At 43.6% G+C, this 16751-nt stretch overlaps 1 protein-coding gene across 1 annotated transcript in view; it reads left to right on the forward strand.

Annotated features, from left to right (window-relative positions):
• CDH23 (cadherin related 23) overlaps positions 1–16751 on the forward strand; it is a 264190-nt gene that overhangs the window by 38965 nt on the left and 208474 nt on the right. Inside the window, exons 8-9 of the mRNA XM_078597759.1 lie at positions 14931–15125; positions 15501–15629. Coding sequence (XP_078453885.1) covers positions 14931–15125; positions 15501–15629 — 324 coding nt within the window. The remainder of the gene's footprint in view (positions 1–14930; positions 15126–15500; positions 15630–16751) is intronic.

Consider the following 16751-nt stretch of genomic DNA (forward strand, 5'->3'; position numbering starts at 1 on the left):
GGATTATTCAACATTGACTTGCTAGGCACGCTGAGGAGAAGCTTGCGGAGCCCCAATGTGGTTTTAGGAAAGGGCAGTCCTGCACAGATGCCATATTTTCTGTCCGTCTGCTACAGCAGAGGTGTAGGCAATTCCAACAAGACCTACATCTCTGCTTTATTGACCTGGTCAAGGCCTATGATCCCATCAGTAGGCCTGGGCTCTGAGTTGTTCTTCATACTTTCTGAGTCTCTGACCCGCTGCTCACGATCATTAAGGACCTTCATGATTGGGAGCGGGCCCGGGTAAAACTATGTGGCCAGGAGTCGGAGCCATTCCCTCTTCACCTTGGGGTGCGATAGGGATGTCCTCTGACTCCCACATTATTTAACATATATTTCGAGCACGTAGTTTGTGAAGCCTTCAATAGCCGTACCGGAGGAATTTCCATCTGGTACAGATACAATGGGAGGCTGATCGATGCCCGTGTGCGGTCAAGAGATGGCTCCCTATTGGTCAACCACATTATGTATGCCGATGATTTGGTAATTGCTGCTCACTCAGAGGAGGAGTTGGAGGCGCTGCTGCTAAGCTTGGAGCTTGCCACTAAGAGATGGGGACTTACCATCAGCCCCACCAAAACTAAGCACCTGCCTGGGTATTTTGTAGCATCGGAAACTCCACCCCCACAATTCCCAATTGGAGAGCGGAGAGTTTCCCATACCTGGGCAGTGTGCTCATGACCGGCTCCGGTTTGACAGCAGAGGTCTCACTCCGAATCAGTCTAGTGGCATTATCTTTTCATCGGTTGCATAACGCTGTGTGGAAGCTACCTGGTCTGTCGCTCCGCACGAAGCTTCAGGTCTTCTCAGCCACAGTCATTCCCTCCCTTCTCTACGCTTGCGAAACGTGGACCCCCCTAATGGAGCATCTTCTCCGGTTAGAAACATTTAGGCTGGCCTGCTACGATCCATCCTGGGTTTAACCAGGCTTGATTGTGTGAGGAGCTCACATATCCTTGAAAGATCTGGACCTCTCATCGGTGAGCTCCTCTGGCAGGCAAGGCTGCATTGGCTGGGTCATGTAGCCTGCATGCCCAGCCACTGCATGCCGAAACAGCTTTTGTTCGGCCGGATCGAGGGAGCTTAACGGGCACGGCCCGGGCTAGAGAAGAGATGGAGTGATGTGGCATAGGAGGTTGTGGAGCTGAGTGGACTTGCCGATGACTGGTACCAGCGGTGTCAAGATCGGCCTCTGTGGAGGAGGCTCGTGAAGGACCCTACTGGGCAGTTGGAGGCAGTTGCCCTCCAACAACAACGGAGTGGGGAGGAGCGACGCTCACAACAACGAGTGGAGCGCCGGGCGCCTAAAGCACAGCAAGTTGGCACAGTAGGGAGCACAGGTGGTGCATCAGCCAGTCATCTCAGTCAGTTGACCCGTGGCATCTGGGTCTGCCCCGTGACCTCCTGCCAGCGGGCGTTCGACACTTCATGTGGCCTCAACGTGCACATAGCCTGGCACAAGCGTTGTGGTCACGTCACCGCCACTTAGTGGCGAATGGAGGTTGTTGTTGTAGATGTTTAATGGTTGTGGTGATATTGTGGCTTCATTTGTGCTTGTAAAACAGTTATAGAGCTATCTTGCTAATTGTTATACACGTGGTGTTTATGATATTGATATGAACAATAATATTGATGTTGATATGTCACATTATTGTTGATGTTCGTATTATTGTTAATCTTTCAAGTCATTGTTGGTGTTGATGTTGTTGATGTTATATTATTGTTGTTGTTAATTTTGTTAATGTCATTATTGTCGTTGCAGTTGTTGGTTGAAAGTAGGCCAGCATGTGCCATTGGGAAACAAAGGGCAAGAAATCTATATCGCTTGCAATTATATCCAGCACAAATGCGAGGGCTGTGATAGTTGTATTTTTAATGGCATTTGGGATAGCTGAGTGGAGTCTGCCCGTTCCACCAGATTCCACGTGGTTGTTATGGGCAGTCATCAGTGAAGTGCGCCTGATGGTTTTTACCTCACCGCATTCGCAGTTTGGTGGGTCCTTGATCTGCCACGTATCGTTCGGACATGCTCTCAGCAACGCCCGAACAACACGTGGAGTAATTTCATTTAAAACGCACCGACATCGCACTCAATTTTAACTCACGCGACACGTATCGTCTGACATGTCCTGTGCTGGTTCATACCGCACCGTTAAACAAAAAAGACGCCACTCGTGCCCATGACCCGACAAAAAAGCGGCTCCACTTTTATTTTCATCTGAGGAGGAGATGGGGCGGAAATGGCCGATCCTGCCTCCATCCGTCTCTCCCTCGCATCGCTGGCAAGGTTACGGTTTTTTCGGCGTTGCAAGAAAGGCGCAGCCGCTTTTTTTCGTGGGCACGAGTGGAGTTCAATGAATCAAGAAGGCTGTCTCTGGTGTAGGCCAATCAGTTTCAAGGACAATGCATATATTATTTCAGAGCATGTTTGTTTGCATGTTCGCCACAAGTATCGTGTGTGTGGTTAATGCAGACTTGATTCCTTGCAAAAGGTTTCTATTTTGTGTTTGAACATCTTAACACATCATACTTTGATATTGCCAAAAAGGTCCCCATGATACGAGTCGAGTTTTTGTCCAGTGGCGTCTGTCGCGAGTACACCGATGCTTATTGACAGCCCAACAAATTACACTGTATGTGTGTATAAACTGTCTGTATAATTTCATAAAACATTTATATGCGCGTGAAAAATATAAAATATTGTTTATCCACATATGCTTGACTACTTTTGAAAGCAGTGTCCTGTTAAGTAAGTATGATATAGATGATTGGCCACTGTTTAAGAGGATTTTTCTGAGGGTTAATAAAGTCACAACCAAACAAACCAAATAACTCCACTTTGTAGGTGCATACTGTATTTTGGCCATACAATGTCAGTTTGAAGCTCTGTTGTAGTGGTCTTGCCGATACTCCCGACAAAAACAGAGGGATTTCATCCCAAAATGAGACCGTGCTCATCTCCTTGTTAGCAAGCCCTGAGCCGGTGGCGGAAATTCTACATTCCTATGCTGGAGATGAGTATAGCCATAGACAATTCAATGAAGATTGCTCATAAAGTTATACTTAATTTTATTGACCCCATAAGAATGATGCGCTGAGTCAACCTCACAACCAGGATTTGAGTGCATTGCGAGCCGCTCGTTCTGCCCCTAAGCCACCTGGCCGGGTGTTACCACACTGATGTCATAATGCAATCGGAAGGGGGGTGAAGTCAAAGTGGCATTTACCAGTGTCCCAATTATGCTTTTGACCGGGACGTTTAAGTTATTTTCCCGCAATATACAAATTTCAAGCCGGTGTTGGACAGCCCAGGAACAGCCGACGTCGGATCTCCAAGAACAGAGATGCTCGTTTTCTGGACTGCGTCCGTCTTCCTCTAAGAAACCCGCGACGTGATCATTTGATCCCTCAGCTACGCACCGGTGTGAAGCGGCGTGCGGTGCTGAACGGTGCATCACAGCGACACGCAAATGCTAATCAGGCAAAGGTCAGCGCTGGGACGGACGGAGGGACACGGGCCGCTGTCTGTGGCAGCGGTTGTATATTTAACCAGTTCTGACCTTTGCAAGCACCCAGAAGTATTCCTTTTTTGAAAAGTCTAATTACACAAGAGGGTGTAAATCAATGCTGTGACTTATTTGCTCTTCTCCCTTACATGGGCGGTGATTGAAATCTGAACGGCGGCAAATTGCTTGAGAAATTAGGGGGGGTGCGCGCACGGCGGATTGTGGTGTGGCAAGTTTATGCCGTCCGATGCAACGGGCGGTGATAGCAGCGAGTGTGCCGTTTGAACCCTTGTACAGCGAAGGACGTTTTGAGAATGCTGTTTTGTTCAAAACCACACAACCAGATCCGTCCTGGCGCAGCATGGGTTCGGTCATTTTATTGTTAAAATAATGCACTTGTTTTGTTCATAATAATGAATCATAATGTACTTATTTATCCAGGAAAGCCACACTGAGTGTTTTCTTCAGGAGGGTCCAGCATTGGGTTTTATTTTATTTTAAGATGCTTGAAGGCAATTTAATGATGAGTGTTTATTATACGTCTGGGAGGAAACCGGAGCACCCAGAGAAAACGCCACTTGTGCGAGGGGGCAACACTCTATCCTTGTACAGATGGAAACAGATGACAATTTGTTCACTTGCTGTGCCGCCTTCTCTTCGTGAGCCGGGGGTTTGCACCTCATTGATGTCCCACGGGAAGTGAGTTTCACAACGTTTGTGTGTGGATATCCACCAGCCCTCGCTGCTGCCTTCACACTGCTGGACTACAGCAGCCACGTGCATCATAGCCACCACTGCCCGGCTATTTACTGAGTGCGCAGCATTTGTCAGTCGATGGAGATGTCAAGATAAGAGCTGACCATCGGTTGGAGGCGAAACAAAAAGACCATTAGCTGTGCGTATATTGTCTCTCTGTTTTCCGGTGTTGTCGCTGGGTGATTCTGTCTGCGGAGATTACACGCGAAGGCTTCCCGAGGGTAGGTTATGTAACTTGCAAACAGCGGCAACATAATGGTTGTGTTGCACAAATGTCTGAGCTTTTGTGGGCAGTAATAGTGGATGATGTCATGAGAAATGGGAATCTCTGATCCTCTTGCCTTCCTGTTCTGCATCCTGAGGGTTGGGAATATAATATAGTTTTTGCAAATTTATTTTGGGGAATACATCTATTGGACAGGGGTCTGATTCACCACCAAAGGATTAAAATGGCCTAAAAAAAGAACACTTCTTCCAAGGCAATGTTTTCCAGCAGCCTTTGATGAAGCAGACAAACTCTGAACTTCTTTCAACTCCGAGTCTCATCAGTTGAGTGTGCATCAGGCAATTCAGCCGCGTGTGTTTAAAGACCCAGACTTTGCTGATGAAAGCCAGAATGTTAAAATCACTCTCGAGTTTGTGCCATTAAATTAATGCTGCAGGAAAACATTGGTCCTGAGGACAGGTCTTGATGGACATTAATGTTCTTCATCATCACGATCCATGGGCAGATTGCCCGTAAGTATCCACTGCACATTTCGTCATTTGTTTCCACTTTCCTCTCTGTCTTGTGCCAGTATGTTCCAGTAGTGCCGCATCTCTCTGGCACCAATCTCTGATGTCGTCGTAAAGCCATTCACTGTTAGGTCTTCCTCTCTTTCTGGTTCCTTCCATCTTTCCGAAGAACACACTTTTAATTTTCCTGTTGTTGTCCATCCTACGTATGTGTCCAAATAGTGCCAGTTTCCGTCTCATCACTGCCTGCATCATCAGGTCGTCTTTTTATAAGTGTAACCTTTTTCTTACTTCTACGTTGGTCACTCTTAGGGTCCAGCTTCGATGCAGTATCCTTCTGTTGCAATACATTTTGAATGCCAATATCTTATCTCTGTCAGTCTTTTTAAATCCTTTATATTAAGTTCGCTTGCTTGCTTGCGTGCTTGCTTGCTTGCGTGCTTGCTTAGGACCGTGCAAATCTTTCGCTCGTTTTTTAACCCACTTTCCGTGATCCAATCGAGCTGACATTTTCCACACAGACTCGTTGTGCGAGACAATTAATGTTTGTGAAAAAAACTTTGCAAAAATTTTACACTTTATAGGCAAAAAAAATTATTTTACATTTATTCAAATACAACTCATTCATGGCTTTGGCTGAACGTCACAGTGTAGGAGCCCAGAGCATAACCCCTCCACAGGCCGTGGTGGAGTAGCGCAGTTGGTAGCGCCCTCGCTTCCCATGCCAAAGGTCGCGGGATCGATCCCCTCGTCCTCCACAGGCGAATATATTTTTAAATCCTTTATATTAAGTTCGCTTGCTTGCTTAGGACCGTGCAAATCTTTCGCTCGTTTTTTAACCCACTTCCCGTGATCCAATCGAGCTGACATTTTCCACACAGACTCGTTGTGTGTGACAATTAATTTTCGTGAAATTTTTTTTCCAAAATGTAACACTGTTTAGGGAAAACAAATTAAATATTTAATTACCAATTGCTTAATACTGGCAGACAATCATCTGACCCATAGGTGGCAGCCATCTCAAGCCAGAGGACGAGAAGACTCTAGCCGCCACGCATATGAAGGATTTATAGTGAAAAACTTTGTTTTTACGGGTTTACTTGTTTAACGTCCAAGTCTCGCATGCATACAAAGCTGTACTGAACACGCATATTTTAATATGTTCAGTTTGGTTTTGTAGCTGATTTTCTTACTTCTCCACGTGTTATTGAGTCCGGCCATTGCTCCTTTAGCCTTTGCGATTCTCGCACTTATGTCTTTCGTGCTGCCATTGTCCCATGTCCGTAGATTTTTCAAGTATAAAAATTCCTTTACATTCACAATCTTGCTGCTATTATTATTTTTTCATCAACGTCCTTCCTTCTGAACACCATCGTCTTTGTATTTTCGACATTAATCATCCCGCATCCTTTCCTGACTCAACCAACACTTTATTGGAGTACAACGCAGCTTTCCTCCATTACATCTATTTCCTCCGTGAATTTCAGGTTATTTATTCTTTCTCCTTGCACATATATTCCTGTGCCGTTGTCTTAAATGGCATCCATCACTCTCTCCAAGTATGTGACGAAGTTGTTTGGTGATAGTGTATCTCCCTGTGTCATACCTATTTTTGTTGGGAGCCATTCTTCTATTTCCTGTTCCAAACTTTGATGTTGACTTTTGCCCTTTCACGTATGTCCTGCAGAATCTGTGTCATGATTTTCCCTACTAGGTATTATCTTAATATTGCCCACGTTATCTCTTGCTTAGTCGAATTGAATACTTTCTGGAATTATATGAAATAGTTGTAAACCATCCTATTCTTATGCATTGCTTTCTCTGCTCTAAGCCTTAACATCAAGATTTGCTGTACTGTATTCCTATCTTTCCTAAACCATACCTGTTCATCATTCCAAATAATCCTCAGTCTGCGCTATTAATCAATGTAATACTACTATCATTAGTACCTTTCCCATGTGGCTCATTAGTGTGACGATTCTCCAATTTACAATCGGTGACACTGCCTTTCTTGGGTATCGTCACAATTATGGATTTTTTCCACTCCTCCGGTATTTTCCCTTCTCTCCACGCTTGCTTGCATAGCTCATGGATTTATTTTCCTTTCCTCCAGCTTTCATCATTTCTCTACTCATGCCATCTACTCCTGAACTTTTTTCTTCATATGTTTCATTGCCTTACTCTTTGGTTCTTTCGGTAAAGTCACGTAGGTGAAATAATATTAAATTAACTAACAAAATAAAAAGTAAAAAAAACTAAATTAAATCACGACGTTTCTGGTGCAACACAAGCGTCCTTCATCGGGTGGGGACCACCACAGCGAAAACAGTTACTGAGGTATGCCACAGAGATTGCTTTGACAAGGGTTTATATAGTTGAGGAGGGTGGGGGAAGAAAATGAGGGCAGGGTGAGTGTGGGGGCGGGGCGTGGGCTGGAGAGGCTAATCCTAAGGGTGGACGTAATGCTCCTGGGCATACTGCTCGTACTGCTCCTGTATATCGGATGGGGGGGTGGGATGAGGGGACAAATTTATTTTATATTATATTTTATTATTATTTTCACCTACGTGACTTTACCGAAAGAACCAAATAGTATGGATCCTTGCAGTCACGAAAACTTCTAATCTAGAATTGTATTGCCTTTTCTACTTCTTCGTACAAGATGTTATCGTTTTCATCCTCCCTCGGTGCTGGGGATATCATTTCTAATTCAACGAACATTGCTTTATTCTCTTGATCCGTATCCCTATACAAATCACCGCAATACTCAGTCCATATTGATTTTTTCTCTTCATTGTCCATGGAGATCTTGCCGGCCTTGCCTTTTATCACCGATCGCCTTTCGTTGCCACTTCCTACTTGTGCTCTTGACTCGTTTGTACACCTCCCTGGTCTTGTATTTTCAAGCGTAGCATTCAACGTCGCTACATTGCTTTTGCAGCCATATCTGCTTATCCATTCTTACCGATGTCCTTACCTCATTGGATAGCGTTTTGTACTCGGTCGCCATCTCATCCGATTCGTTTATCTCTTTGCCTTATCTTTCTCTTTTTACGTGCTAGTTCCAAGGCTTTCTCGGCTATCCATTTTCTTTTAGATGTTACTGCTTCTGGGTACTGTTGCTTCTACTGTTAGCTCCACCATCTCCTTTCGTGCTAATGCCTTGTTGGCTATGCTAAATCGCTCCATTTTTTGCCCCCCTGAATCTACTCGATAATTTTTTCTTCACATTTCCTCGATGTCTGCTCGTTCTCGAGTGCCTCTACGTTCCTCTTCTCCTCACTTGAAAATATGCAAATGAACTAAACTTCGATTTAAAGCTTTCGTGACTGCAGGGATTCATCTTCTTGGTTCTTTCGGTAAAGTCACGTAGAAGGGAAGTAATAAAATAATAAAAATAAAACATAATAAAACAATTCTCACGACGTTTCGGCCACAACGCAAGCAGCCGTCCTCAGGTGAAAACCAGGTCTGTCGAGGCGACAGCGTCTGAATGAAACAGCACACGTGCTTGGAGCATATACATAAGCTGGGTTGGAAGGGGGGAAAAGGGGCGCCTTGACAAAAGAATATGCAAATCAAGAGGGATTTAGCATATTTATGGGAAATGTAGGTATGTGATTAGTACTACTCATGCTCGTGCATTATGCAGGATTAGCAGCATCAAAGGGAGAGGATATGGGAAATGCAGGTATGTGAATAGTACTACTTCTGCCCGTGCATTATGCAGGATTAGCAGCATCAAAGGGAGGGGATAGGGGTAGCATTAATAAAGGGAAGGAGTGTTAATAGTATGCAGCTGCAGTAACTAAAACCACCACGTAAACAACTAAAGTATAAACTACATAGTATCATCAGTATACTAAATATACTCTACAATAAGCTGAGTTACTAACAGTAAGTAATACATTACAATTCTACGTCGTGAAAAATATATAATATGCTTCCATCTAAACTTTATTCTCTAACATCACACGAGTCTACACCGTACTATATACTGCCATAGACAAACCCAACATTAAATTATATATTGTATTGCTATAAACCACCCTATACCTTATACATTGTAATATTACACTATGTATTATTCTACCCACCCTAATGTATATCACACTGCTGTATATTGACTATACAATTACGATACTATATATTACTTTGTACATTGTATTAAGCATATAAATGTTATACTATATGTTGTTATACACTGTACCATTGACCGTCGTGTGAAAGATACTAAGAGGAAGCAACGAAATATGCTTACCTAAAACCGGATTCCCACCACCATCCATCCCAAAAGAATTCCCTCATCAAGACTCTATACCATAGAGCCCAATGCATATCCGACCAGGAACACATTGCCAGTGAACTCAAACACGTACGTCAAGCTCTTAAGGCTAATGGTTACTCCGGCTACACAATCCGCAAAGCCATCACTCCAACCATCAAGAAGGATCCTGTTGAGGAGCATTTCAAGACCATCACCTTACCCTACATTGCTGTGGTCACAAAAAAGAGCTCCAAAATCCTGATAAAACACAAGATCCAGGTCCGATTCAACACAGTACATAAAATCCGTGATCTGGTCCCGTCTGTAAAAGATGTGGTTCCAGACATACAGTACCCTGGCGTCTACAAACTAAGTTGCCTCTGTGGTAGCAGTTACATTGGAGAAACCAAACGACATGTCTCGGACCGCATCCGTGAACATAAAGCAGACTTGAAACACGGTAGGACAAACACCTCAGCCGTGGCAGATCACTGTTACAATTCAGTGGGCTCAAATGATATTGACTTCTCCAAGACAGCAAGCCATCTGGCTACCATGAGAGATTCGTTCATGAGGCGATCCACATATACAAACACAGAAACAATTTCAACCGAGAAGATGGATTCTGGCTTAGCAATTATTGGAAGGACGTAATAAACCATTTCAGATCTTAACTGATTGTGTTCACGTTTACGGTGACTTTCAGACCGCGTTCCACTCACTGGCATTGTATTCTCTGCAAGGGAATGGATTCTTTGCTCCGCTGCAATTTTACCTATACTACTCACCCATTGACATATTTCGTTGCTTCCTCTTAGTATCTTTCACACGACGGTCAATGGTACAGTGTATAATAACAAATAGTATAACATTTATATGCTTAATACAATGTACAAAGTAATATATAGTATCGTAATTGTATAGTCAATATACAGCAGTGTGATATACATTAGGATGGGTAGAATAATACATAGTGCAATATTACAATGTATAAGGTAAAGGGTGGTTTATAGCAATACAGTATATAATTTAACGTTGGGTTTGTCTATGGCAGTATATAGTACGGTGTAGACTCGTGTGTTGTAAGAGAATAAAGTTTAGATGGAAGCATATTATATATATTTTTACGACGTAGAATTGTAATGTATTACTTACTGTTAGTAACTCAGATTATTGTAGAGTATATTTAGTATCCTGATGATACTATGTAGTTTATTCTTTAGTTGTTTACGTGGTGGTTTTAGTTACTGCAGCTACATACTATTAACACTCCTTCCCTTTATTAATCCTACCCCTATCCCCTCCCTTTGATGCTGCTAATCCTGCATAATGCACGGGCATAAGTAGTAGTAATCACATACCTGCATTTCCCATATCCCTTCTCTTTGATGCTGCTAATCCTGCATAATTCACGGGCATAAGTAGTACTAATCACATACCTGCATTTCCCATAAATATGCTAAATTCCTCTTGATATGCATATTCTTTTGTCAAGGCGCCCCTTTTCCCCCCTTCCAACCCAGCTTATATATATGCTCCAAGCACGTGTGCTTTTTCATTCAGACGCTGTCGCCTCGACAGACCTGGTTTTCACCTGAGGACGGCTGCTTGCGTTGTGGCCGAAACGTCGTGAGAATTGTTTTATTATGTTTTATTTGTATTATTGTATTACTTCCCTTCTACGTGACTTTACCGAAAGAACCAAGAAGATGAACTAAACTATTGCGTGAACTCCGGTCATCTTCACAGTAGCTTTGGGCTCGCCATCGAACAGGGGTGGGTCAGAACGTAGCAACAACAAACAGTACAAATCACCGACAGGAGAATAAATTACAGGAAAGGTAAACAAATCACTTATTATATTGCGTTTTGTATATGCACTTTAGTTTTAGTCGTACGTTGCATCGTACCAAGCTGTGGTCCAACGACACATCGGCTCCTTGACATTTTCTGCAAAGTCGAATGTATGTTTTCCAGCGTCTGTCGATCATGACCAGATCTTTCATATCTGTTTCTTTTCCATCCGGTGCCCTCCATGTCCATTTTCTGCAGTCTTTTTGTTTGAACCGAGTATTACACATGAGCATGTCATGTTTTGACGTGAATTCCTGCAGTTTCTCACCTCTTTCATCTCTTTCTCCATATCCATACCTTTGCACGATGCGTAACCATCCGGTTTCATCTTTCCCAATTTTTGCGTTCCTGTCTACCACAATTATCTTAATATCTTTCCTAGACAGTTCCTTTAACGTGCTTTCCAGCGTTTCGTAGAACTCTTCAATATCCCCTTCTATGCTATCTGACGTTGGGGCATATATTTGGATGACAGACATATTTAGGAGTTGTCCATTAAATCTGGCTACAATTACACATGGACTAACTGGTCTGTGTCCCAATAATGATGCTTTGGCTTTTGCGCTCAACAAGAACCCTACTCCTCTGGTGTGCACTTTTTCTTCCCCTGACCAGATCACTCCACCCTCATTTATTTACTTGATTGTGGACGTGGACCTTGTTGACCCGGGCGACGACCGAGCCGGTAGCCTTCTTCTTCTGTGGTCGTCACGTTGCATTGGATATCTTTAATATTTTTTCTTCACGGCCGATGTATCGGCACCTCTTGCACCCGACCCTCCTCCTTATTATCTATGCTTGGGACTGGCTCAGATATCCACTGGATTGTGGACACCCGAGGCGGCTTTAACATAAATTTAATTTTTAGTTATTTTTATGAATATAATTTGGTGATAAGACGCATCCTCATGTTGTTGTCCATCCCCTGCACCTCCGCTTAGCACGGTTGGCTACGTATGGTGCAAAAGAAGTTTAACATACATTCGCATAATGTCCTTAAATAATTATTAAAACTATTTTAATGAATACCCTTTGGTTCTTTCGGTAAAGTCACATAGGTATAAAATAAAATAAATCACGACGATATTTTAATGAAATCTGAACAAAATATTAGAACTACATTACCAATATTTTAAAGACCAAATATGTCCACAGAGCCTGTCCTAAATTAATATTTTGGGCACTCAAGCAGCAATTTAATGTTGTATGTTTTTAAAGGTTAATGTGGTTTTGTAGGTGTTGTGCATGCTCAGTTTATTTTTCTTTCAACAAAAGAACACTAATATATCGGAGTTTTGTGTTTTACTGCTTGCATGAATGCTGACACTATTATGTTGTATTTACAACATTATTTCCCGCCTGTGCATGCGTGCATGCATGTGTACGTCTGTGTTTGTGAGGCACACGCGGCCTGTATGCCCCATACCCCTGAGCGCCAGTCAAGCACTCCCACTGACTAATGTACAGGAGCCATCTGCCGCTTCCTGGTCAAGCCTCGGTCATTGTTTATTTGCTTTCAGCCTCGTGTATCTTACCCTACCCAGAGCTTCCTCTTCAATCAAAGCTCTGATTTTTTCATTACTTTTGGTGATCAGCATCAACAACAACAACAACAAAGCCAACATTACTTTAGCCCACTCATGAAACATAAGTCAAGCTTTAAGTTAAAGAATAACGATTTCCTCAGCAGTGGGTAAAACATCGTTCTTGTTCTTTTTGGCATGCACTTTCTCATTTATGAAGGATCCCTAAATATAGAAACATTCTACATGAACAGACACAATTAGAAGGTATTCTTGGTTCTTTCGGTAAAGTCACGTAGAAGGGAAATAACAGCTGTTTGCGTTGTGGCCGAAACGTCGTGAGAATGTTTTATTGTTTTATTTTTATTATTTTATTATTTCTCTTCTACGTGACTTTACCGAAAGAACCAAGAATATGAATCCCTGCAGTCACGAAAGCTTTAAATCGAACATTAGAATGTCGAACAAAGCTGCGGCGAGCGCTCTCCGCGCTCGCCAAGGGAGGTGCTTTCCATGCCAGGCGTGGCTATTTCACCCCAAGGGTAAATGCGAGGCAGAATTTAAGCACGGCTCGTTTTTCTCCTCTCTCCAGCTTGAGATGGCACCACTTCCCATCTTTGCGTGGACTTTTGATGGGTCTCATAACATTTAAACCAACGCAGAGGGAAATATGTCCAACTTATTTTGCGCCGTACGTAGCCAACCGTGATGTGGGCATGCGTGTGCGCCGCACATCATTTTGCCAGGTAATCGTGCGAGGAGATTTTTTTGTAAGGAAAACAAAAGTGCAACTTTTTCGGGTGAAAATAGCACTTCCACAGGAAATTGATAAACAGAACAACACTTTGCCATATTCACAGTAATTTAAAGTTGAAACTGAATTAAACGTTTTCTTTCTATTCCTTTGATAGAGTTATGAATGTTTATCTTTTCATACTGTGAGGGGTGCTTTGTGGGATGTTTATAGTCTCTTGTGAGCTCTCCATAAAATAAAAATAAGTGCTGCTTTTAAGAAGCAGGCCGGTTTACAGCCTACAGTCGCTGTGCAGTCGCTGACACAATTGGTGATTTTGGTGACTCATAAGATACCTAGAATTACTCTTAATGTGAAATATATTGTAATTTAAAATGACAGCCACGGTCCTAACTTTCTCTAACTTGGTCAAAATGTAATTTTTCAAGGTTATGTAGATCTATTTATCTTGAGGTTTCCATCACTGCCATACCCATGCCAGACCCCTGCCTCTAAATATATAATGCAGTGCACAATATACATGCATGTGTGTACATACGAGGTGTTTTTTATTATTATCATCATCTAGGCTCAGTGTGGTTGATAATAAAGTGATCGTTAATAATTTGCGCTCATTATCTGTAAATGAAATAGCAATGTATTCAACGCGCGTGCAGCATCGTCTATCTCCGTCTATAGATATGTTTCCCGTGTTACTTCTCTCTTTCTCATTCAGGGCATTTGAATAAATGAATGCAAATTGTGAAAATGGCTAATGCATAATCCTGCAGCAAATTAAATCTATAAAACTTTCTAGAGAGCGACAGTCGAGGCGGTAAGTTTGCTCCGTGTAAAGGGTTAGATAAAAAAAAAGAGAGATGATTAGCTTAACCCAGAGGGCTCATAGGCTTGAGATCCAGGGCTGGCATTATTTTATTCTCAACACAACTCTTCAGGGATATGGCTGCATACTTTTTGAAGTCCACCTTAGATTTCAAACCTTTGTTCTGCGTTATTTATACTGCACATTCTTAATGTATTGAGGCAATAAAACACATGCACTTTGACCAGTAAAAAAATTGGTTGAAAAATAAACTAGATACGTGGACTAAATCCTTCGATTACAAATAATGACATTTTTTTGGAGGTGGGTCTCTTTACAACCGAAGAGCCACCAACCACATAAATAAACCTTCTATTACCCATCGCAGAGATGCTGAAGAAACCATTGTTCCCAGACACTGACATCCAGGGCTTCATTTTAGTTGGGTCTGCCTGGGTAGGTGATCCAGAAAATATTTCCACACCCGGCACACTAAATCCAGTATACATTTCACTATTGCGTGTCCACTAGTGATGTACCACCACCTGGAATTTAACAACCCGGGTAAAACAAGTGAGACATCAGGCCCTCCCGCTACCCGCCTTCGCCAGCAGCCCGACACACGCGTGGCCCCGTCTGGCCAGCGTTGCGTGCGCTCTGCTCTCACCACTCGCTTTGCTCTGTGGCCGCAGGACACGGCTGTGGGCACGACGGTGTTCACGGTCCGCGCCACCGACCCCGATCAGGGCATGGGCGGCTCCGTCCTCTTCTTCTTCCAGCCGTCGTCCGACCTCTTCCGGTTGGACAGCGCACGAGGTTTCATCACGCTCGTGCGCTCGCTCGACTACGAGACGGCGGAGGTTCACCAACTGCGCATCAACGCCACGGTGCGGGTGCTCGGCTCTCGATATCAATGGTGGAACCTGGTGTTGGCCAAACTTCCCAAAGTAGGGCCACAGACCTCGGGCAATTGTTGGCGTCAGTTCCGGCTGCCTCTGTGCTCGTCTGTGATTTCCCACAAGGGAGAAGTTCTCTCTCTATCTCTCTGAGAGTGAGCAAACCCATGTTACAAATTCTAGATTATTAAAATGAGGACGTCAAACAGAGTGAAGATTTTCCCAAAGGCATTTAGCCATAATAATCATACAGCGTTCACAGCTAAACTCGATGGCGTTAACTGCCTTTGTTTCCTTATGCTTGTGCACAATTTCATACGCGCGCGTGTGTACAATGTGTGCGTGCTCGTGTCCGTGCTTCTACAGGACCAGGACCAGCGGAGGCCCCTGTCCACCATCACCAACCTCCTGGTCACAGTGCTCGACGTTCAGGACACAGACCCTTATTTCCTGGGCCTCCCCTACAGCACCAGCGTGACAGAGAACGTGCCGCTGGTGAGCCCTCCGGCGCAGCCGTCTGCACACTCGCGCAACGTATTTTCCCCGGCAACAAAAAGAAAAACAATTTACATTTTATTTGCTCCCTCGCGGTTGCAGGGTCCCCCGTGGCAATGCGGTCTGTTTCCAGTGGAACTCTAAAGCGTGAAATTGGTCCTCAGTGGCCAAGGGTGATAATAATGCACCATGTTTTTAATTAACCTGTAATTCATTCATAATTAGCGCCGAAAATGGCATCGATCCCCAAGATCAATAGCCATCTGGACTCTTCGGCGTCACCTCCATTTAAACCGCTTATGGTATGAGCACATTAGCGGTTAATTGAACCTGCCGTTAATCCCACGTATGGACAGGTAGCGAGATCGAGGGAGCCGGGTTGACATTTGGAGTGGGGGGGGAGGTGAGCTAACAAGATGGAGCCCTTCCAAGCAAGGCATTGGCTCTCGTCGTGTCAGCGTCTCGCTACGGGGGGGGGGGGGGGGGCCACATACTTACAGTCTTGTACCTACACTGAGCTACAAGATTATATTCGTCCCTAAATATACTATAATTGAAACAATGACATTAATACACACGAATGTAACTTAGAAATATTTAAGTAAAAAATTTAACTTTGCTTTTACACTGTATTTATTTTAAAGCTGTCTGTCAATGTGCCCTCACACAGTTGTGGAGAACAGCAAACAGACAACCCTCACTCTGGCTTGTTGTCTTCTACCATCTATTCACGTTTCCCTGCCACGCATGCATCTCCTGCAAACTGCACCACGCGAGTGATATTATTTTTTATAAATATCAGTGATTGAAGACAGGCCTCAAGGCCTAAAATGCGAAGTTAGGTCATCATTAGGCATATACTATAAGTTGTAATATGAGTGAATTCGAATGGCGATTGGAACAAAGTTTTCAGAACATGATGAACACTTAAAGGCCCCTCTTAAGTGTAAAGTGAAGGTCAACTCACCACACTTTAGAACGTGGTTTAATCACGGGTGGCTGAAACAAAGATTCAATCCCAGATGGTGTCAGCTCAGCGCTCTGACCTGGCGAGCCACTCGGCTGCATCTGATATCTCATTTTTTTCCTTTCAAAATTGGGCTCCTCCATCGGAGGAGGTAG

The sequence above is a fragment of the Lampetra planeri genome, chromosome 9 (genome assembly GCF_965212315.1).
Source record: "Lampetra planeri chromosome 9, kcLamPlan1.2.h2, whole genome shotgun sequence".
NCBI lineage: Eukaryota > Metazoa > Chordata > Hyperoartia > Petromyzontiformes > Petromyzontidae > Lampetra > Lampetra planeri.